Source organism: Sciurus carolinensis, chromosome 11 (assembly GCF_902686445.1).
Source record: "Sciurus carolinensis chromosome 11, mSciCar1.2, whole genome shotgun sequence".
Classification (NCBI taxonomy): Eukaryota; Metazoa; Chordata; class Mammalia; order Rodentia; family Sciuridae; genus Sciurus; species Sciurus carolinensis.
In genome coordinates this window covers 10,483,733-10,505,036 of record NC_062223.1, presented here as the reverse complement: position 1 = coordinate 10,505,036, position 21,304 = coordinate 10,483,733, and the positions used below count along the sequence as shown (strand labels likewise).

General features: G+C 54.3%; 5 protein-coding genes across 12 annotated transcripts; 2 read left to right on the top strand and 3 right to left on the bottom strand.

The window, feature by feature from the left end:
• The first annotated feature begins 77 nt into the window (after positions 1-77).
• On the top strand, positions 78-4,538 carry Tm7sf2 (transmembrane 7 superfamily member 2). Of its 4 annotated transcripts, XM_047517221.1 has the most exons (10): positions 78-266; positions 611-807; positions 899-953; positions 1,305-1,499; positions 1,577-1,680; positions 3,102-3,221; positions 3,305-3,473; positions 3,704-3,784; positions 3,868-3,990; positions 4,204-4,538. In XM_047517221.1, the coding sequence occupies exons 1-10, from the start codon at positions 215-217 to the stop codon at positions 4,362-4,364; spliced, it is 1,257 nt and encodes a 418-aa protein (XP_047373177.1). In that variant the 5' UTR covers positions 78-214; the 3' UTR covers positions 4,365-4,538. The 4 variants fall into 4 exon arrangements, with proteins under 4 accessions (XP_047373177.1, XP_047373176.1, XP_047373175.1 ...); XM_047517219.1 differs by lacking the exon at positions 78-266 and having other exon boundaries at positions 351-807; positions 1,410-1,499; XM_047517218.1 differs by lacking the exon at positions 78-266 and having other exon boundaries at positions 356-807.
• Positions 4,539-4,672: 134 nt separating this feature from the next.
• On the bottom strand, positions 4,673-5,943 carry Znhit2 (zinc finger HIT-type containing 2). Its single transcript, XM_047517674.1, has one exon. The coding sequence runs from the start codon at positions 5,877-5,879 to the stop codon at positions 4,734-4,736; it is 1,146 nt and encodes a 381-aa protein (XP_047373630.1). The 5' UTR covers positions 5,880-5,943; the 3' UTR covers positions 4,673-4,733.
• Positions 5,944-9,220: 3,277 nt separating this feature from the next.
• Fau (FAU ubiquitin like and ribosomal protein S30 fusion) lies at positions 9,221-10,713 on the bottom strand. Its single transcript, XM_047518330.1, has 5 exons — positions 10,578-10,713; positions 10,242-10,324; positions 9,998-10,142; positions 9,560-9,615; positions 9,221-9,394 (listed from the first exon to the last, which is right to left on the bottom strand). The coding sequence occupies exons 2-5, from the start codon at positions 10,314-10,316 to the stop codon at positions 9,269-9,271; spliced, it is 402 nt and encodes a 133-aa protein (XP_047374286.1). The 5' UTR covers positions 10,317-10,324; positions 10,578-10,713; the 3' UTR covers positions 9,221-9,268.
• Positions 10,714-10,771: 58 nt separating this feature from the next.
• On the top strand, positions 10,772-13,936 carry Mrpl49 (mitochondrial ribosomal protein L49). Of its 2 annotated transcripts, XM_047518328.1 has the most exons (5): positions 10,812-10,924; positions 11,024-11,056; positions 11,565-11,715; positions 12,506-12,630; positions 12,733-13,936. In XM_047518328.1, the coding sequence occupies exons 1-5, from the start codon at positions 10,847-10,849 to the stop codon at positions 12,877-12,879; spliced, it is 534 nt and encodes a 177-aa protein (XP_047374284.1). In that variant the 5' UTR covers positions 10,812-10,846; the 3' UTR covers positions 12,880-13,936. The 2 variants fall into 2 exon arrangements, with proteins under 2 accessions (XP_047374285.1, XP_047374284.1); XM_047518329.1 differs by lacking the exon at positions 11,024-11,056 and having other exon boundaries at positions 10,772-10,924.
• Syvn1 (synoviolin 1) lies at positions 13,844-21,019 on the bottom strand. 4 transcript variants are annotated; one of them, XM_047518323.1, is made up of 16 exons: positions 20,888-21,019; positions 19,893-20,041; positions 19,585-19,677; positions 19,337-19,489; positions 19,183-19,231; positions 18,658-18,761; positions 17,936-18,062; positions 17,743-17,842; positions 17,597-17,662; positions 17,387-17,503; positions 17,141-17,304; positions 16,749-16,877; positions 16,503-16,661; positions 16,224-16,410; positions 15,145-15,296; positions 13,844-15,069 (listed from the first exon to the last, which is right to left on the bottom strand). In XM_047518323.1, the coding sequence occupies exons 2-16, from the start codon at positions 20,022-20,024 to the stop codon at positions 14,963-14,965; spliced, it is 1,839 nt and encodes a 612-aa protein (XP_047374279.1). In that variant the 5' UTR covers positions 20,025-20,041; positions 20,888-21,019; the 3' UTR covers positions 13,844-14,962. The 4 variants fall into 4 exon arrangements, with proteins under 4 accessions (XP_047374279.1, XP_047374282.1, XP_047374280.1 ...); XM_047518326.1 differs by having other exon boundaries at positions 16,503-16,658; XM_047518324.1 differs by lacking the exon at positions 20,888-21,019 and adding an exon at positions 20,691-20,834.
• Positions 21,020-21,304: the final 285 nt, after the last annotated feature.

Below are 21,304 nucleotides of genomic sequence, written 5' to 3'. Positions count from 1 at the left end.
AGCGCCGATTGGCTGGTGTGCTGGGCCCAGGATGGGTAGGGGGCGTGTCCATTTAAAGACCTAGGGACGCAGCACCGCAGCCCCAGCTTTGTGTGCTGACAGGTGCCGGCGCAGCGGGCTGGGTCCTCCATAGCCGAGCCCTTCTCGGGGATGGGGCGGGCCACGTTTCCTTGACCGACTTTTGTGAGCCCCCACCCCGGGTGGATCGGAAACCATGGCTCCTCGTCAGGGTCCCCAAGCCCCGCTGGAATTCGGGGGGCCCCTGGGTAATGAGGCAGAGACAGGGACCTTGGGGGCGGAATCTGAGCGGGGGAGGGTTGGAGGGGCGAACTAGGAACTGGACGAGGCAGGATCTGAGGGGGGCACTCGGAGGAAAGAGGGATGGAATTGGCAGGGGAAACGTCTCGAGAAGGAGACGGCACTTTGGGGGGGTTGCAGCGCTGGCGATTTGTGGACTGGGAGTTGTGGGAAGGAGGGTCTTCTAGGGAAAGGGATCGAGAGGCGGCGGGGAGCTCGGGGGCTGACCACCGGATTCGGAGGCGGACGATGACAGCCTGTGGGGTCAGGAGAGATGGGGGGCGGACGTCCGATGCTGTGGCGCCCTTCGCAGGCGCTGCGGCGCTGATGCTGCTGCTACCGGCCACCATGTTCCACCTGCTGCTGGTGGTCCGCTCAGGCCCGGCGCGCCTACTGGGCCCACCCCCGTACCTGCCAGGGCTGGAGGTGCTGTGGAGCCCGCAAGCGCTGCTGCTGTTACTCACCTGGCTCGGCCTGCAGGCGGCGCTGTACCTGCTGCCGGCGCGCAAGGTGTGAGCTCTGCTCCAATGCTCGGGGGAGGCGGGAGGAAGGAGGGCGAAAAGGCGCCCATAACCCTTATCAGATCGCCCTGTACCCGCAGGTGGCCGAGGGGCAAGAATTGAAGGACAAGAGTCGTCTGCGTTACCCCATTAACGGTGCCTGGAGGACCGGCCTTTGCGCTGGACTTGCACGGGTGGGGGTGGGGTTCGAGGTCTAGCCAGACGGTCCATGGAGATTAGCTCCCGACCCCAAGCTCCCTTATGTACCTCTTTTATGCCTAGGAGACTCCAGGGAGTCTCCCAACGCCCCTTTATCCCCACGCCCTTACTTCATTTGCTGCTACTCTATGCACCGGGGCAGCGGCTGGGTGGTTCTCCCAAGGCTAAGGTGGTAGCCTAATGGTTTAGAGCAAGGTCTGGGACCTCCCTAAGTTTGCTTCGGGGTGTGCCTGTGTTGGGAGGGCAGTGGAGGTGGCCAACACCAAGGCTTACTCTGCTGTGGTTCAGGCTTCCAGGCCCTGGTGGTGACAGCCCTGCTGGTGGGGCTGGGGTTGTCAGCTGGGCTGCCCCTGGGGGCACTCCCGGAAATGCTCCTGCCTTTGGCATTTGCAGCCACCATCACCACTTTCATCTTCAGCCTCCTTCTCTATATGAAGGCTCAGGTGGCCCCTGCCTCAGCCCTGGCACCTGGGGGAAACTCAGGTGAGAGGGGTCCCAGTGGGGTGGAAATTCGGTAGATGGGTCACTTGCCTGCACCTTCACTCTCCATTATTCTCTAGGCAATCTCATCTATGACTTTTTCCTGGGACGGGAGCTCAACCCTCGAATTTGTTCGTTTGACTTCAAGTATTTCTGTGAACTGCGACCTGGCCTCATCGGCTGGGTATGCTGGGCTTGATGGGGCTGGCCTCAGGCCAGGGGAGGGCAGGGCCACACAGTGCAGACAGAAATCACTGTCACTCTTTCGTCCTCGTTGATCCACTGTGTCCTCTACATTGCGCTGGTACCAGGAGACAAAAGAAAGTCACAGGAGAGGAAAGAAAAGAAAAAAATCTGAGCCACAAAGCCTTCATTCTAGTGGAAAAGACAACCAAAATCAGTAAAATATATATAGTGAGCTGGGGGGTGTAGTGCAGTAGTGTAGCACTTGCCAGGCATGTGCCACTCCCTGGATTCCATCCCCAGCATCACAAAACACACAAGCTATGGAGGAAAGCCAAGCAGGGAGGGAGTTAGGAAGGGGCATGCAGTTCTAAAAGCAGTAATCAAGTGTAAAATCTATTTTGAGGACAGTGATGATCACATGCTGTTTGATGATCAAGGTAGTACAGAACCTAGAACTGATCACTGGGCTTAGCAACCTGTCAGTCACTGTTGACCTTGACAAGGTTCCATTTCTTTTCTTTTTTTTTTTTTTTTAAGATGTTGATAGATCTTTATTTTATTCATTTATTTATATGTGGTACTGAGAATCGAACCCAGTGCCTCACACATGCCAGGCAAGCGCTGTTCCACTGAGCCACGACCCCAGCCCCACAATGTTCCATTTCTGTCCTAGGGTTTTGATCACCCAAGATGGCCATGGCCAAGAATACCAAAGGAACTCTTGAACCAGGTTCCTCATGTCACTTTAGAAATGACCTCACCCTGAGGACAGGAGTGTGATGTGTTCACCATGAATGTGTTCCCCCGCCGCCAGTCTTTTATTTTTTGATATGGGTTCTGACTATGTTGCCCTAGCTGGCCTCAAACTCAAGATCCTCCTGCATCACCTTCTAAGTAGCAGGACAACAGGCATGCACCACCCTACCGGGCCCCTCTGTGGATCTGGATCCTGTCCTGCTCACAGACACTTCAGGCTCTAAGGCTATTTGCTCACTTGTGAAATTAGATCAAATTAAAGCTTTCTCCCAAGATTAGTGTGAGAATTAGAAAGGTAACCTTCATGCTAGCACTGAGCTCAGCACTGCTCAAATGAGGGTGCTCAGCACGGATTGGATCCCTGCTAACTACTAGTGCTGCACATATTATGTCAAGTCCTCAAACAGCACCCCAAGGCAGGTCCTCATCTCTGTATCCCACATGGTGGTGGGAAAGTGGGCTTTGAAAAGGGCAGCAACCTGCCCAAGAAGCAAAGCTCGAATTCAAAAGGAGGAGTTTTAACTCTGGACTCAGAGTCGCAGTCTGTCTACAAGGGGCTGAAGAGTGACTGACCACAGCTGAAAAAAGTGGAGAGGCTGGCACTGCCCCACCCAGGTGCTGCCACCCGGGTGGAGACAATGGCCTTGTTCCCCACTATCCCAGGTCTTCATCAACCTGGCCCTGCTGGTGCAGGAGGCAGAGCTGCGAGGGAGTCCTTCTCTTGCCATGTGGCTGGTCAATGGCTTCCAGCTACTATACGTGGGTGATGCCCTCTGGCATGAGGTGAGGCTGGACTCGGCAGGGGAGGCTGGGGAGGGTCCCTGAGGATACCACTAAGCCAGTATACCTGGGTCCTGTCCCTGCAGGAGGCTGTCCTCACCACTATGGACATCATGCACGATGGCTTTGGCTTCATGCTGGCCTTTGGGGACCTGGCCTGGGTACCTTTCACCTACAGCCTGCAGGCCCAGTTCCTGTTGTACCACCCACAGCCCCTGGGATTGCCTATGGCTGCAGTCATCTGCCTCATCAGTGGTCAGTCAGGAAGGGCAGTAAGCTGGGCCCGTCATTTCCCCTTCCCTCTTTCATTCATTCACACTTTGTTCGGTATCCAGTAGGTAGGTGCTAAGCTCAGGGGATTATCTAAAGCTGGGGCTGAGTCCTGGGTATCTGGGCAATCAGCTGTGGACAGGCTGGTAGACAGTCAAAATCAGGCAGAAGACTATGGCCCTCAACCCTGACTACCTGCTTATGCTCTCCCCCAGCTATTGGTTACTACATATTCCGTGGAGCCAATTCCCAGAAAAACACTTTCCGAAAGAATCCTTCAGATCCCAGTGTGGCTGGTAAGTTGGGTCCCTTGGGCACCAGAGGTGAGATGGGGCAGGAGTGCTTTCTGGGGTTTTCCATCTCACTCTCTCTTTCCCAGGCCTTGAGACCATCCCCACTGCCACTGGGCGGCAGCTGCTGGTATCTGGGTGGTGGGGTATGGTCCGCCATCCCAACTACCTTGGAGACCTCATCATGGCTCTGGCCTGGTCCTTGCCTTGTGGTGAGTGGCCTGGGTGGGTATGAGTAGCAGTAGCATGGTGACCATAGGATGCCCAGACAAGTCAGCTACTAGGGAGGAACCCAGTGTGTGTGCTGGGGCAAACCCCAGTGCTGGGCTGGGTTCCTTCCCTGCTGAGCCCTGACACTCTGAGCCACTAGGCATGGAATCCTTTGTGAACTGCTGTCTGGATGGTCACAGAGCACTTCTGTACAGGGGTGTCCCACCTGCTACCCTACTTCTATGTCCTCTACTTCACTGCACTGTTGGTGCACCGAGAGGCCCGGGACGAACGGCAGTGCCTGCAGAAGTACGGTCGGGCCTGGCACGAGTACTGCCGGCGGGTACCTTACCGCATCCTGCCCTACATCTACTGAAGCAGCTCCCCTGGCCACCAGCCCACCATGATCAGGAACCTGGACACAACTGGGCCCGGAGCTCACACAGGAAGGGATAAACAACCTCTGAGAAGGGGTTATTTGGAGCAAGATGAAGCCAGTGCTCCCAAATGGAGACATTTTTCCCCTTTTACATAAATGTCTGGAACCCTTGGTGCGTTTTTCTTCCATTCTGGGACCAGTGTGTTTATGACCCAGAGCTGGGTCAGTTCTGACCAGGAGGAAGCTGAAAGGCGGTTTGAGGACCCGAGTCTGGGCGAGGTAGGAGAAGAGCTATCACTCAGAAATGGGAACTGCCAACAGTTTGGGCAGACCAGTCATAGTTTTATTAAAACAAGGGTCCCCAGATCAGCCAGGAAGCTCCTCAATGAGAGTCCTCGAGGCAGGTGGCACAGGTCCTCCCCAAAGGCGCTCCAGCTCCCCAGTGAGTGCTGCCACCTCCTCCGCTGCCACCGTATGGGCTCGGTGGGCCCTGGTGCAGTCTAAAGCCAAAGGTGTCAGGGCAGCCTCGTTTTCATTGGTCCAGGCCAGCAGAAACTGGCACTTCTTCCGAGCCCGGAAGAGGCGATCTCGCTCTTCCCTAGCATTGACCTGTTTCCTGGCCCTGCCCAGGGTCTGCGCCAGATGCCCCAATGCTGCCAGCGTGTAGCCTTTCTGGTTGGCAGGACCCTCGCCCAGCAGGATGCGGGCGGCCTCTTGCATAGCACCCCGTGTACCCAGGGGCCCTGGTGGGTGCTCGCCGGTTTCCAGCACGTTGGCTGCGGCCAGCAGGGCTTCCTCCGCAGAAGCGAAGACTTGCTGGGCGCCCAGGGCTCCAGAAACACCCAGCAGCGTGGCACAGAAGTCGGAGAGCAGCTCATCGTCCCCGCCATGATAAAGGACCAGAGTGTGCGCATAAGCGAAGAGCACGTTGGGAAGCTGGAAGCGCACGAGCGGTGAGGCCGGGCAGCGGCTCAGGCTGGCCAGGGCGGGGATGCGGGGCGGCACAGCGGGCTTGTAGGCCCTGGGGGCGTCTCCAGGAACCGGCTCCGCGGGGGCGGCGGGTTCACTACTGGGGGCACCATCCAACTCCTCCAGAAGCCGCGGCCCGGCCCCGCGGTCCCACCACCACGGTCGCCACGGGGGTAGCAGCTTCCCGGCCTCGCCGCGGCTCAGCAACCGCTCGAAGGCCGCCTTCTCCGCCGGCGCCAACCCTTCCCAGAGTCTTGAAAGGCAGCCGGGTGCGGGGCCAGTGCTCAGGCCTGCCTCCTCGGGCTCGTCCTCGGTCTCGCGTTGCTCACGCAGCCGGCGTAGGGCGCCTGCCAGGCGGCTGGGCGAGGCGCTGCGGCCACGGAGCTCTCTGAGCACCTGGTCACGGTAGAAGTCTTCGGCGCAGGCACCATGGGCGCGGTAGCAGCGCAGCGAACAGTAGGGCACATTACAGCGTGGACAGGTGTAGCGCGCTGGCTGGGCCTCACCGGCCGGGCAGAAACCACAGAGCCCGGCCGGCTCCATGGCAACTTGCTAGTATCGAACACACACCGGCCGAAGCGCAGCCACTTCCGGCGCCTTTTCAGTTACTTCCGTCGCTTTGCCAGGCCGAGGGAGCTTTAGGTTCGGCAAAGCTCCGAGGCTTCTCGTCAATTTCCGCCCACACTCAGCAGTCAAGCCCCACCCCTCTCTCAAGCGGCGTTTTAGGCAGGCGCAGAAACTGCCGCAACGTACGAGCCCCGCCCACCACGGTGACGCCGGAAATCGGAAAAATGCGTAGGCAAGCGCTTCGGTGGTCCCAGCTCGCCCCCTAGTGGTTGTACCAGACCCTGCTCCCCACCGCCCAGTTGTCTAATAAAAGTGAAAAACTACCTTTCTAGGAGAGCTGGGGGCAGAAATCCATCTTTGCTAAGCGCCTACTTTGGACCACTAATTGTGCCAGTCCTATGGGGGATGAGATACGTCTCTATGCTGAAGGAACAGACATTCTGCTAGGGGAGACAGACAAATTAAGGGGCAGTTAGAGTGGAAGAAAGGCCAAGATGAGGACACCTAGCCTAGCTCTGGGTGTTGAGGGCATTGCTTTAGCAGAAAGCAATGTTTAACAAATATCTGAGCTCCTGTTCGATTTGCTAATCTAAGCCTGCCTCTTCTTTAAATACCTTCTTCGTAAATACCCCATAGTAGCCAGGCACTGTGAGGCCTATAATCCCAACTACTTGGGAGGTCAAAGCAGGAAGATAGCAAGTTAGAGACCACCCTGGACTATTTAGCCCACCCAAAGTAAACAATAAGTGATGGGGATGTAGTTCAGTGTGTATATGTACACACAAACTATTTTATATACACATAAAAATCATCATTCATCTGTTAAATGCAGACTCCATATTGAGGACCAGCAACACAATGAGGATCAAAGAGATGAGATTCCTGTCCTAAAGCTATCTTGTGGTATAACAGAGATGATGAACCACAAACAAGCCTGTCAAGAACAATAAGGTGTTTGTGTGTGTGCTGGGGAGTGAAACTAGGGGCACTGCATCACTGAATTACATCCCCAGCACCCACCTCCCCACACCACACACACCTTTTCTTTGATTTTGAAAACAGTCTCAAGTTGCTGAGGCCGGCCTCGAACTTGCCATCCTCCTGCCTTAACCTCCTCAGTTGCTGGGATTACAGGTGTGTATCACCATGTCTAGCTGAAAAATGAGGCCTGTGACGTATACCCTGGTTCTTTGGTCTCATCTCACATTCAATCCCATATCCTATCACTTCTGCCTCTAAAATACCTTACATCTATCTTGATATGTTTATTTCCTACAAAGACTTGGAAGGACCACCACTGATGGGCTAAGCTACCTGCCTCCTGATCTGGATGACAGTGTCAATAACTGTTTTCCTAACTTACTTGCCAACCCTCTAGAAAAAAGTCTGACAGATAGATTATAAGGTTGGGGAAATAACTCAGTGGTAGAGCACTTGTTTTGACTAGTACAAGGCCTGCGTTTGATCTCCAGCAATGAAAAGCAAAAAATCCACAAGAATTTAGATCACAAATCAGGGTTCATCAGTCCCTTGCTTAAATCCCCTTCAGCACCCTCTGTTACATTTAGATTCAACCCCAGCTATGGTTTGAATGTCCCAATCAAAACATGTTGAGTCCAGTGACCCACACCTGTAATTCCAGCAGCTCAGAAAGCTGAGGCAGGAGTGTGAGTTCAAAGCCAGCCTCAGCAACTTAAGAGATGCCCTAAGCAACTTGTATTTCTAAATAAATATAAAAACTGAGGCTGTTGCTCAGTGGCTAACTACCCCAGGGTTCACTCCCAGGTACAAAAACAAAACAAACAAACAAAAAACAAAACAAAACCAAACCTCCACAAAGCCCAAAACAAACTCATGTTGAAACTTAATCCCTATTGTGAAGCATTAAGAGGCAAAACCTTTTACAGGTGGTTAAATCAAGGGCTCCACCTTAATGGATTGAGCCATTCATGGATTAATGCAGTGCGGATAAAATAAACCTTTTCTTTCCCATGGCTAACAAGGTCCTGCAGGATCTGAACTCACTCTAGACATCACTTCTGCTTCTGCCTTTGGAATTCTCTTGGTTGGAACTCTCCCCAGTTCAACACTGGTAACTCTGGTCTCATCCTCAGTGGTCTTCCTTAGGGATGCTCTTAAGCATGTCCACAATTCCCCCACACCACGCCCACATTGCAGCACCCTTTGTATGAGGTCGTTAACATTTGTAATAAGTTTCCTCATATTTCCCCACAAAAAATTTAAACTGTGGGCTAGGGAATGTCATTCAATGAGCAAGGACTTGAAGACTTGAAATCAATTGCCTAGCAACCACACACACAAAAAAAACTGCTAAGAACTCGGACTGTCTTTTTTTTTTGGTCAGTGCTGGGGATCAAACCCAGGACCTGGAGCATATTAGGCAAGCTCCCTACCACAAAACTACATTTCCAGTCCTAGCTGTGTCTTTCTTAAAAAACACTACAATATTGGCTGTTTTTTATACAGCCAATATTTATATACCGACAATAAGCCAGGAGCTACCTGAGCACTTTATATCCTTTAATCTTCACAGCAACTCTCAGATGATGCAGAGACTAAATTAGTAGTTCAAGATCTGCCAGCCAGTAAGAACAGGTTAAAAAAACAAAAATCCAGCAGTCTAAGCCCAAGGGCTTTCCCCTATGGCATGTTATATTAAGAACCAGCAAGTTCAAAAACAGATGAATGGATAAATGGGTTTCAGATGTGCTGGAAGCCTCAGTTGCTGGGAGGGAGCCTTAAATCAGCTCGAGAACTGTTTTTGGGAACATTTAATCCAATCATAGCCTGATTAGGTTTGCAGGGCTAGTGGAGCAATCAGAAGCAAACAAGGTCACCTATCACCATGGTGCCAATGTAATCAAGCAATACTGATTTCTGGCACTGAGGCACAGCAGCTTTCTTGTGCCCTGGACTTTAGTAAGGCCACAGCTAGTTCTAAGTTCAATGAAGGACTAGATTGGCATTTCCTGATTTATCTTCTACCCAAACTCCTTCCTTCCTAGCCCATTGCTGCCTCCATTTTTTATGCTACTTTCTCTTACTAGAAGATGAAAAAGGACTGTGGGAGGAATTGTCAAAATTATTCGGGATGGGTAATTTTCCAACTCTGTATCTTAAGGGCTGGCATCTGTGGTTACTGATGCTCACAGCAAGTCTCTTCTGTAGTTTATCATTTCCTTCTGCCAGATTTAAGGCCTATGCCTTTACTGCCTCTCAGTTCTGGAGGACAGATGACCAGCCCTGAAAACCATACCTCTTCCTAATGCCCTGCAAATGAAGATGAAACGGTGAGCTGTCTGGATGAAGTGGCTTTATTAGAGAAAGCAAAGATTACACAGGACTTAAGAGTTGGCATTGGGGCCTTTCTTCTTGCCAAAGGTGGGCACAACATTGACAAAGCGCCGGTTGTACTGCATCCGCCTCTTGGCCCGGCCTGTCTTCTTCTTCTTCTTCTCCTGTTTGGCCACCTAGGAAATGGAAGGGCTGATCAGACCCTGATTGACCCTCTTACATGCCTGGCATCCTTCCCTCAGGCTCCTCTCCAGGAAGGAACAAGGCAAACAGACATCAAGGGTCTTGGCTTAGCCGTGACAGTAAAGAACAAAGTCCAAACACCACCAAGTCTCACTCACCTTGGGAGTTTGACCTCTCACTTTTCCAGCACGAGCCAGAGAACCATGGACTTTACCTGTGGTGAGAAAAGAGGACAGCAGCAGGTTGAGATGTTTGGCCCCAAAAGGGAATGAAACAAAGCCAGAGTTTTGACCTGTTTTAATTCAGGATTTTCCAGCTCCCGACTTTCACCTTGGGGATCTGATCTGACCTTGATTTTAGTGGGGAAACTGAAAACCAGTCAAAAGTCTGCTGAAAGACTTAGAACTACATACATTCTGGCTCATTCTCTCACACCTCTTGACTCCATTTAGAGGTAAACAGAAAAAACTAACCTGAAATGAAGATTCTGGAAAACACTAAGTGTCTTGTCAGAGAAACAATACTAAGCTGCCAGGACTAGGTACCCCATACCCACTGGCTTATGACAGTTCAAAGCGCCCTCCTCCCCGACTTACCTCCAAGCATGCGGCCGGCTACTTCCAAAGTGGTCAGGGCCTCCACCCCACACTGGCCTAGAGTAGCCTCATCCTCCAGCGGCGTGCCTGCCAAGAGCACGACTTGATCTTCCGGGGCGATGCCCTCCAGTGAGGCTACATGAGCCTACAAGGGGAACACAAGTTTCGTACGCATTCCCGCGGGGCACGAGGGCTAAGAGCACTGGAGGATGGGAGGAGTGCAAGAAGCACCGCGCAGATTTACCTTAATCTGGGCGACCGTCTCCTGGCCGGTTACTTCGAGGGTGTGTAGCTCTTGGGCGCGGACAAAGAGCTGCATGTCGGCGACTGAGGAAAGAAAGGCTTGAGTGAGAAGAGGAAAAGCGTCCCTGGATTAAGGGAGTCAGGGGATGGGAAACGGAGCAGGGCGATCGCGTCGGGATGAAGACAGGCGCGGTGTCTCAACGTGAGGAAGGTCGGGCCTGCTAGGAAGCTCAGGTGGGACTGGAGTCCCGGTCGCCGCAGAGCAGCCCCTGCGCCTTGTCCCCGTGCCTTCAGACCCCGCGGCCGGCCTGCTACCAAGCCGTCTTCCAAGTCTTACCTGAGCCGCGGCCCGAGCTGCCGCTACCGTGAAGATGGAGTCGAGAAAGAGGAAGAAGCGAAGACGCACACGTCCTCACCGCCTGCTTCGTGCCACGTCACTACTAAGCGACCGCACGGGCTTCTGATAGTTGTACCGCCCACCGCCGTCCTGGCTCCGCCCCCTTACGCTAGGCGCAGGCGTCCTTTCGGCCTGGACTGTGCGCGCGGGCGGGGCGGCGGGACCAGGCCGGTTGCGCGCGCAGAGGCTAAGCAAGGGGGCAGGCCAAGATGGCGGCGGCCGCGATCCGGGCGTCGCTGCGGGGCTGGAGCTCTGGAGTCCAGCGGGGCATGGGGCTGCGGCACCAGGTGAGAGCGCCGAGCTTGGAACTGAGGAAGAGGGCTGGGTGCGCGGCTCACTGTTGTTTATTGTAACTCTGCAATTCACATCCCAACTTGTGGCCTTAGTTTTCCAGCCTAATCGGCGGCACTTGTTCGAAGGTAAATACAAGATTGAGTGGGAAACTGGCAGATCCCGGGGTGCGCTTGGGGAATATGGGGGTTGGGATGTGGATGGAAGAGAGCGCGGGTTAGTCACGACTGAGGGTTCCTGCCCACGACAGTCGCTGCCTGGGTCCTGTTCTGAATGAGAGAGAGCGGGGGATTGCCATTACTTAAAATGCCGAATCTGGGACTACACTGTCTCAACAGAATGTTCAGAGACAACTTTTAAATACTGAAAAATGCCATAGTGGTCAGTCTTACTGTTAATTTCCTGTTCAGAAAGGAAAAGTGTCATTTGAGTCCTGACAGAGGCATGCTGTTCAGAGTGCCAGAACTTCTTTTCCTGCCCCACTTACACCCTGCACACTGGAAAACTGAAGCTTGGTGCTTTCCCACCTCACACCTTTAATTTATGCTATTCTCTGCTTGAAATGTTTCCCTTTCTTAATAGGTTATCTTTTGTTGGGTGAGCCAATGCACAGATTGTTTTTTTGTTTTGCCTCAGAGTCAGACCCAGGGGCCTCCTGATTATCCCAGCTTCGTGGAATCTGTGGATGAGTATCGCTTTGTGGAGCGCCTGTTACCTCCCACCAGCATCCCAAAGCCCCCAAAGCATGAACATTATCCCACCCCTAGTGGCTGGCAGCCTCCCAGAGGTGAGGTGGGTGGCAGGGTGGGTTGAAGGTTGCAGGGGAGCATCCCCCTCCCCAGTGGGTTCAGGACTTATGTTGAAATTCTGCAGGATTAGCATTGTTTAGTGCCCAAGTAAAGGCTCAGGAGTGGAGCCCTCTGTTCACTAGTACCCATCCATCCACATTTTTGGGATGGAGTCTTTCCACATGGGGAAAAAAGGAAGCATAGAGAGAAGACCCAAGTGCTTGGACCTCTGTTCTCCCTCAGCAGACCATGTACCATATTTGAGAACACATTCTGGGAATCAGGCAGTTTGGATTTGAATTTGATTCTGCTATTCACTGCTGTTATGGACTTGGGTTAATCACTTAAATTCTCCCAACCTCAGTTTCAGCAAAATAGAGATAATTTTCTCAGCACATAAAAACACTTAGTGGAAAGCCCAGCATATGGTAGGTGTTCAGTGCTTGTAAGTCCTTTGTTCCAGGGATTGTTTTTGGCCTCCTTGACCCAGTGGAAAAGGGCACAGATTGACCTGAGAGGGGACCCAAAGATCCAGGAAGGCATGACCCTGACTTCATTTTTTTCTTGAGCACTTACATGATACCAGGCCCAGTGCAAGGCCTTGGGATACCAGGGTGAACAATTTGGTCCTGACTATAAACTGAAGGAAAGAGAAGCCCTGATATCAAGTGGATGTAGCTTGGTCCAATTGGTTACCATAACCCTCTGCTGATTTTGTGAGGGGAAGGATCTTGACTGAGGTTGGGTGAGGCCTTCGATGACTTGGCTTATTATCCATCACTGACACAGATCCCCGCCCCAACCTGCCTTACTTTGTGCGGCGCTCTCGAATGCACAACATCCCTGTCTACAAGGACATCACACATGGCAATCGCCAGATGACTGTGATCCGGAAAGTGGAAGGGGATATCTGGGTAAGTGTGTGGGGAAGGTGTGGTAGCAGGGTCTGGTTCGGGACAGGAGTCCTCTGGAGAGGAAGGACTATTGATCAGACCCAATTTGTCATCTTTCCTCAGGCCCTACAGAAGGATGTGGAAGATTTTCTGAGCCCACTGCTGGGGAAGACACCTGTCACCCAGGTTAATGAGGTGACAGGTACCCTACGAGTCAAGGGCTACTTTGATGAGCAGCTAAAAGCCTGGCTCCTTGAGAAGGGCTTCTGAGGCCTGCCGAGCAGCCTGCATGGCATAGTCCCCCATAGTTCAGGGGATCTTGGGAATTGAGAAGTATGTTGGAACCCCTGGGACAGGAAACAGATATCAGGGCTAAGGACTTGGGCAGGGCAGAGTACAAGGGTTAAGACTATGAGCCCAGGCCTTTCTTACATCAAGAGGAAAACAGGTATCCACTAGGGGAGAGTTGTCAAGCATGAGAGACCCACCTTGAATAGCCAAGGGAGGAGAGGACATTATCTGCTGTCCCTCCCCCTCATTGTGGCCTGTTACTTGGGGCTGGAAGCGACAGCCCAACCACCTTTGGGGAAGGGTTCACAGGGCAGAGCCATTGGACACATCTTTCCTTGGCCCTCGGAACTCACTGCCGGGATCATTCCTGAGCCTTTGCTGTAGGTCAGACCTGGCTCCGTCCTAGAGACTGTGTGAAACAGTTGACTCCGGCATAGGGTCCCAGGAGCCTTAAGCTCCAAGTGCTGTGTTGGGCATCAGGGCAGAGTGCCATGAAGTCCAGGGGGAGGTGGGAAGCCTAGTCCTGGTCCCTGCTCTATTCCAAACCCCTTAGGTTTATCTGGGTTTCCATCTCTAAGAAGTCAAGTGATCAGCTTTTGCTGTCCAGGCCAGGCCATAAGATGGTGCTTGGGAGCTCCTCACAGGCCAGTCCAAGATCATCCTCCCAGCATGTTGACCTGCATGCAGGAAGTTCCTCTCCCTGGAGTCACAAGGGCCAAAGGCCTGAGGGTCCTGTCCCGCCCTCAGACTGGCTAAGACAGTGTTTGGATCTGGCTTCTATAATTGGTCTCTGACCTAAGACAGGGTATTGATTCTGTAAAATGGGTATGTCTTTGTAGTTAATAATCAAGTGTCTACTCCTGGAAAATACAGACCATTACCAAGTCTACAGCCTCAGCAAGGAAAGGGAGCCCAACCCCGACCCTGACACAAGCCCCACCAGTCGTTAATGCAAGTTTTTATTTGGCCGTATATACAATTTAAGCTATTAAAATTTGTACAATATTTACAAATTAAATAATCATCTGAAACTGTCTCCAGCAACTCTTGTAACACAAACCAAGGGGAAGAAAGACAGGGACAGGCAGGCCTTGGCTCTTGTGGTCCCTGCCTGGTCCAGAGCCTGTTCTAAACTGGAAAGGAGGAGCTGCACTCCTGGCTCCTCTTTCCTGGGGTCAAGCATTCAAATTCAAAAGATAAAATTTAAGCAGAAAGCCACTGGGTAAGGAAGTAGTTCCAATCCTTCTGAACTCAAGAATCTCGAGTCCCACAATGAGAAGCGGCCTTCCTTGGATTCTGGGTGCAGTGGTTAAGGAGCAGCACGCTGGCCTCAGCCTGGCTGTGGCTGGGCAGTGGCTGCAGGGTGAGATTGACAGCCTCACCTGAGAGAAGCTGCAGGGGAAGGGACCTGGGGGAGGGGCGGGGCAGGGTCCCTCAGTGCTGCCCGCCTGCCCCCCACCCCCAGGCACTCCTTTCCCTGAGTTGTGTGGTTGCCAGTAAGACGTGGAAATGCCACAGGGCATAGGGGGCACAGCCACCACCACAAAGGGGCTTCCGGGGGAGAGCAGGATAAGAAAAGGAAATTGGTACCAGTCTTGGCAGGAGGGCCAGGGCAAGTGCCTGGCCTGCCTCCAGCCCCTTTGGGGTCCACACTTGGGAATGGGAACTAATACTGTTCGGCACTGCAGTGTGACCCCGCACACAAGTAGGGCTTAGAGGGGCTGCCCCTTTTCCCAGAAATGGGTGGGAAAGAAGGGTTTCTCAGAGGCTGAGCCTTTTGCCTTCACAGCTCCAGCTATGCCCCAGCAGAACACAGGGCTGAAGAGGTGGCAAGGAATGCTGCAGCTGACCCAGCATCCCCATGCCTGCCTGGGCCTCAGGGCTGGAGTCCTGGACTGGGAACTCAGCCTCTTTTCACTTGGCCTCAGGGATGCCTCCTCCTCTTTCTCAGAGCTGGGGTTACTACTCCCTGGTGCAGAGAGGGAGCTGGCACTTGGTGGCAGGACATGTTCCAGCGAGGGCTGCTCAAGAGAGCAGGGGCAGGGTGAGGATAGGGGCAGTGTCAGTGGGCAACAGGGGACTCCAACTTTTGTAGGCGGCGGCGGCGGAGCTCTGCAGCATCAGGCTCTCCATCCTCAGGCAGCTCCTCAGCACCCACTGACTCGGGAGCTAAGGACAGAGGGGTCAGAAGTGGAAGAGGGGTCAGAAGCCCTAGCCCCACCCCAAAAGGCTGATCAAACCTACCTGGCGGCTTTTCAGTTTCAGGGGCTGGTGGGGAGGCTCCTGGAGATGGGGTGGTGGCTTCAGAACTGGGGATGCTGGTGGAGGAGGCAGCAGCGACCACTGGAGAGGCAGTCTCTTCAGCAGGGTTCACAGAAGTGGCAGGCCGGGGGGGCCTGGGGAGAGGGGAAAGAAAGCAGGTCCAGCCTTGGTAACCTAGCTTAGGCTATTGTCCTGCTCTTGTCAACCTTGCACAACACAGTTTAGGACAGACTGCCCCTGCAGCCCCAGTGACTAGTAGGCACAAGGTAGCACACGTGGAATAGACTCTCCAACGGAATGACTCAACTTAACAGCCAAGTGGTTATTTCCTATGGATTGTGAAGCAGCCATTCCCTGTTACCCTGCAGTCTCTGTGCAGGGTACTCACTGAATAAATCACAAAGTGCTCAAATCTTAACTGGCTACCCTCCAAGCCTGTACTGTCACTGCTAGGTGTAAGGCCCTTGGTACATGTCACCCCCTCTAAACAAGAATTAGAACTCCTCTATTCTTATAAAACAAAGGAGGTCACAAAGCAAGTGAATGGGATAACATTTGAACTCAGGTCAGGCTGGCTCCAAGTGACTTTTTTTTTTTTCTTTTTCTATTTTTGATGGAACCAGGACTTGGTACATACTAGGCAGGTTAGGCAGGTGCTCTACCACTCAACCATGGCCCCAATATCCCCCCACCTCCAAGTACATCTCTCTTAACTGCTCCCTCAATTCAGGGGTGATTCCCAATGTCAGGAGGGTGTTGGCTGATGAGCTAAAGCTAGGAATAATGAGTTTAGAAAAACAAAGTAAGATTCAAGGTCAGCTCACTAGTAAACATCATTCTTCCTTAGCTCCAGATGTGGCTCTGGAGTGGGAGGAGAAAGGTACTGGGAATAACTTCCAGAGACTCTGAGTAGGTCTGAAGATAAGTGACCTGAATAAGCAGGTGTTATGGGATATCAGGAGACAAATGCCAAGAACAACTGTGAGGGACCTTTTGGCAACTGTATAGCTCCCCACTCCTTGTGAACATTCCATGGCCCCCATCCCCCCATGCAGACGTACCCCAAGGAGGCCAGCACAGTGAGGTACTGGTTGATTTGCAGCATGGCGGCGTCCAGCAGAGTGTGGATGTTGCGCAGGCTCTGTAGCCGGGCCTCCAGGTGCTGCCTCTCATGGCCCTCCAGAGCCCGCAGCTCCTCTGGGGTCAGCCCAGCAAAGCCCGCAGGGGGCACGGGCATCGGGGGGAAGGCTAGAGGGATGTGGAGGCTCAGTCTGGCCGCCTGAACCTGACACCCCGCTACATACACCTTCCAGAACATCCCAGAGAGTGGTCCAACTTACCAAAGGGTGGTGGCAGGGGCATACCCATCCAGGGGGGAGGGAAGGGAAAGCCTGGGGCAGGGCCAGCCTCTGGGGCAGGGGTAGAGCCAGGTGTTGGGGCAGAGGCACCCGTGCCAGCAGCTGTGGTTGTGGCTGCTCCACTGGGCCGAGAAAGGGCTGCTGAAGTGCAGAATGGAAATCAGTGCTGTCGGGTCTTTGGATCCATCCCTGCCACCCTCCAGCTGCTGCAGTACCCAAAAGGCTCACCTGCACTGGTGGATGGAGGGGCTGCAGCCTCTCCTGAGCTTGGGGGAGGTGGAACAGGTGGAAAGGGACCCATGGGGGGCCACAGTGGGAACATGCCTGGAGGAAAAGGAGGCAGGAGGCCCTGGGGGACTGCAGAGAGAGGACAGCATGGTAAGAAGAGTGCTGAACTGAGACTGACCCCTCCCACTCCCAGACAGGGAGCTTGACTACTGAGAGCTGTGTCCTCTGCTCCCAGGGACCCGAGCTCAGCACTGGTCACAGTGATTGTAATTGCCTATTTCTTTTCATCCTCTGACCCGGAGGGCAGAGACTTGGAATCCGCAGCATCTCCCATTCCCAACTCTGGGAAAGTACCCAACACATGGTGGATGGCCAAATGAAGGAATACTCACAGTTAGGGGGCTGAGGCAGGAGTGGTGGGGGATGAGGGGCAGGGGGTGGCCCCTGATCCGCAGGCTCAGGAGGTGGTGGTGACTGGGCTGGCAGAGATGCCCGCAGGACATCCATTCGGCAGGTAGGGCAGGTCTGCTGTCGCTGGAACCAGGAGCGCAGACAGCTGAGGAGCAAGACCAGGTAATGGTCAGTAGGTATCCAGGGGCCTGTGATCTGATGTGCAGGCTCCCCAGAGCCCCTCCCACCTGGTGTGGAAGATGTGGTTGCAGGGCAGCCTCTTGGCACCAGTCACCATCTCTTCTCGGCAGATGATACAGACATTGTCCATTGCCTGAAGTTCCTCGGGAGTGGCATCTGGATACCTGGTTAGGATGGCAGAACACATGTCAGACCAGAACTGAAAGCAAGGTGACCTGGGACAGAGTTGGGAGAGAAGCTGGGACCAGCCCACTTACAGGGTGTTCATGTTGCGAATTGCTCGGCGAGACATGATGGCGTCTGTCACAGCTTTCTTGAACTGCCTGAAAGAACAGTCAGTAAATGCAGGGAGAGGGATGGGAGGGATCAGGTTAGGAGAGTGAAGGGACAGGGCTGGGCTCACCTCATGGCCAGGTACATGGGTCGAATGGCAAAGAGTGGGAAGGTGTGCACCTTGATCATGATGGTCATGAAGGCCATGTACAACAGAACCTTGATGAAGCCTGCGGGGAGGGATGCAGAAGACTGGTCACTGGGTCTGGCAGGTAGAACAGGGGATGCTGGTCTGGGTCAGGAGAGCTCCAGGCTGTCCTCACCTGTAAACAGCTCTGTGTAGAGCATGTACACAGCTTTGTTGTCCCAGGGGTTCTCGCTCTGGAGGTCCACAGAGTGTAGCACATACTTGATGAAGATGGTGAGCACCATAGTCATCAGGATGGCATACTGAAGGGAGAGGGGGATGTAAGCACCAGCTCCCCTTGCTCCAGCCACGCTCTGCAGTGCCCGGGCCTCAGCACGGCACGGGGCAGTGGTACCAGCACAGGATCTGAACACAGCTGGTCCTCCCAGCTCCCCAACTCACTATGACTTCAGGCAGCTCACTCAACCTCAATTTACTCATCTGTAAAATGTAGAATTAACTATTTATTCATAGCAGCATTGTCTTGCTGATTAAAAAATGCAGGTCAGGAACTCAGCACAAGACTGGCATACAGTGGACACTCGGCAAATGCGAGCTGACACACCTCCCCAGTGGCCCAGCCAGCTAATTCTTCCCTGTCCATCCACCTATGCAGAGCCAACTCTAGCATCAGTCTCCAGGTAACCTTCCCTGAGCCCCAGGTCAGGCCGTCTCTGCAACAACCTCTTTTGTGCCCTTCTGCTACCAACTAGGAGTGTGTGACGGGGTACCATGTCTGACTGATCACTGTTCCCTGGTGGCCACACAGCAGGTGCTCAGTAAGGGTCTGTTCAGTTACTCAAGGCACATACAGTGTCACCTTAGACTTGTCTCCCCAAACTCCCAAGCCAGTTTTACCTCAAAGCCAAACACCAGCTGCACAGAGGCCCCACGGGTCAGGATGCTGTGATAAGCGTGGCTGACGAAGAGGAAGTCCAGGATACCCAGGAGGAACATAAGGGCTGTGGGGACCCCCAAATGGGGTAGGGTAGGATCAGCCCAGGGCCTGATAGCCACTTTTGCTCTAGGACAGCCCCACCTTCAAGCCCACCATGGCCCCAGCCATCTAGTCAGGTGGGCACACTCCACTGGTCTCAGCCCTCTGGGAACTCAAAGCTTTGCCAGGGGAGTGGGTTGTTGGGGAACCCTCCAAGTGAGAAGGCAGAAAGCTAGGGCCCAGGCAGTTGAGAAGCCCTGGAGTGGAACAGGGCAGAGACGATGCAAATTAACTTCCTAAATTATCTTTCCTGTACAGTTGTGGGAGGAGGGGTGGCTTGTGCTCTGGGGTGCAGGTCCACAGTAAGTGACTTTTCACCTTCCATTCCTCCATGGTGCCTCTCCTCCCTCCAGCTCCCTCCCTTCCCTTCCATAGATCCCACTTACAGACAATGCGGCAGTGAAAGAGCCAGGAGATATTGGGACTGCGTTCCATCTAAAGCAGAGCAGAGTGGGCCCATCAGGAAGGCTGGAGTCCTCCCAACCCCCAACCCAGTCCTCACTGCTCTACAAGCCTGCCCACTGGCCACTCTCAACTCACAAAATCCACACGGTCCTCAGCCAGCCAGTGGAAACACTTGAGGAAGAGGAGGAGAGTGAAGAGTGCAACAAATCGAGGGCTGAAGTCATCCCGAAAAACGGTGAAGGCCAGACAAGTCTCAGTAACAGCATACCAGGAACGCTCCAGAAGGTGCTAGGGGTTGGGCAGAGGATGATGTGGAACCCAGACATTCTGCTTGCCCCGCACCCTGCCCTTTGATTTCTGATTTCGGGCCAACAACATCTTACCTCCATCTCCGCTGCTCTCAGCTGCCCAAAGAACACCTTGCCCATTACCTTGCCCAAGAGGAAGACAAGGACGAAGGCCTGGATGTACAGGACCTAGGAGTGGGGAAAGTCTATGGTTTAGGGTCACTTTCTGCAGTCCTCTGCCTGGAGCTCATCATTCAGGAACCTCCCCAAGTCTTTATCAGTTTATTTAAACTTAAGCAGCTAGTGACTACTTCTCCCCTACTGACCTGTAGCCCCGCCTCTGCCCCAAGCAGGCTCCTCCTTCCCTCCCAGAGAGTTCCGCCCTCCCTGAGCCCCGAACTCACTGCCATGCTGGGGCTGGACTTGGTCAAGTACACCACAGTGGGGTAGAACTGGTGTTTGAGGTAGTAGGCATGAGCCACCACGGCCCCGGTCAGCGCCAGGCTGGCCGCCATCATCACTGCGGTGCGGAACATTGCCCTGGCCCGCAGACCTGCGTGGGGAAAGACAATAACGTGTGTGTTGCCCATAGTATGCAAATCTAGCAAAGTGCCTGGCACAGCGTCAACAGGAGAAGGGGTAAATCTCACTTCACTCTCGCAACCATTAGATAAAGGGGAGCATATGTTTCCCTGTTTCACAAATGAGAAGCTGAGCCTCAAAGGGGTTAAACGATCACACCGATGCAAGGCCTGAAACCTAGGTCAGTCTAGTTTCAGATCTAGGGCTCTTTCCACGCCGCCTGCCAAGCCGCCGCCTCCTCTGGGGGGCAATGAGGAAAAGCAGCATTGTTGGAGGACCGGTGGGGGGTGGGGGCGACTGCCACCGCTGACCCTAGGGTGAAGGTGCTGGGGTTTAAGGCAAAAGCAAAAATCTGCTCCAGAGGCGGGAACGCTCAGCATGGAATGGGCGAAGCAAAGGTGCAGAGGGGCACAGCCCGGGGAGGTGGCAGTACGGGTGACAGCTGTGCCAGGGTGGTCAGTGCGGACGCGCGCCCCGCGGGAGCGGGCGGGGTACGTCAGCCTGGAACCCTGGCGCCCCCCAACCCCCGGGGCTGTGTCAACTCGGGGCACCAAGAAACGGCCGACCAGCAGGGTGCAGTGCGGGGCAGAGGGACCCGGGTCGCCTTCGCAGCCGCGCACCTGTGAGCGCCAGGAGTTGTGAGCGTCGCAGGCGGGGCCCAGCCTCGGTGACCGCGCCGGCGCCTAAGGTCTACCACCAGCTGACAGGCCGAAAACAGGCGGCGGGACTGAGGGGGCGAGCCAATCCCGGTGACCTTAACAGGAAGGTCGAGGTCCCGACCCCAACCACAGCCTGGGGCCCACTTCGCTTCACTCACCAGGAGCCCAGCGCCGCGAGGCCGCTCAATCTCCGCGACTGCGGCAGCCGCTCGGGTTAACAACACTCCCCACCCCCTGCGAACCGGAACTTCGGGGGTAAGACACCTCACTTCCGGCGGCGCGGGGCGCGGCGTGGACCGTACCAAGTGTGCCCTTCGTTTGCTCGCACCCGGTGCGGGGAACAGTAGCCTTGCCGCGGTTTCGGGAGTTCGTGCTCACCGAGAAGGGCTAGGCAAAGGGCGAGAAAGGCGATCGGAAGGGAAGAGGGCAAGGGGAAGGGGTAGTCCCCCTACCCACTAGTCACAGATGGTACTGCCTCTGCCGCTGGGGGCACTCAACCCAGTCAGGACTCGGGCTCTCAGAGCTACGGGAAGGTGGGGCATTTTGCAGGCCGTGCCACTTGGAGGGGGGAGTGG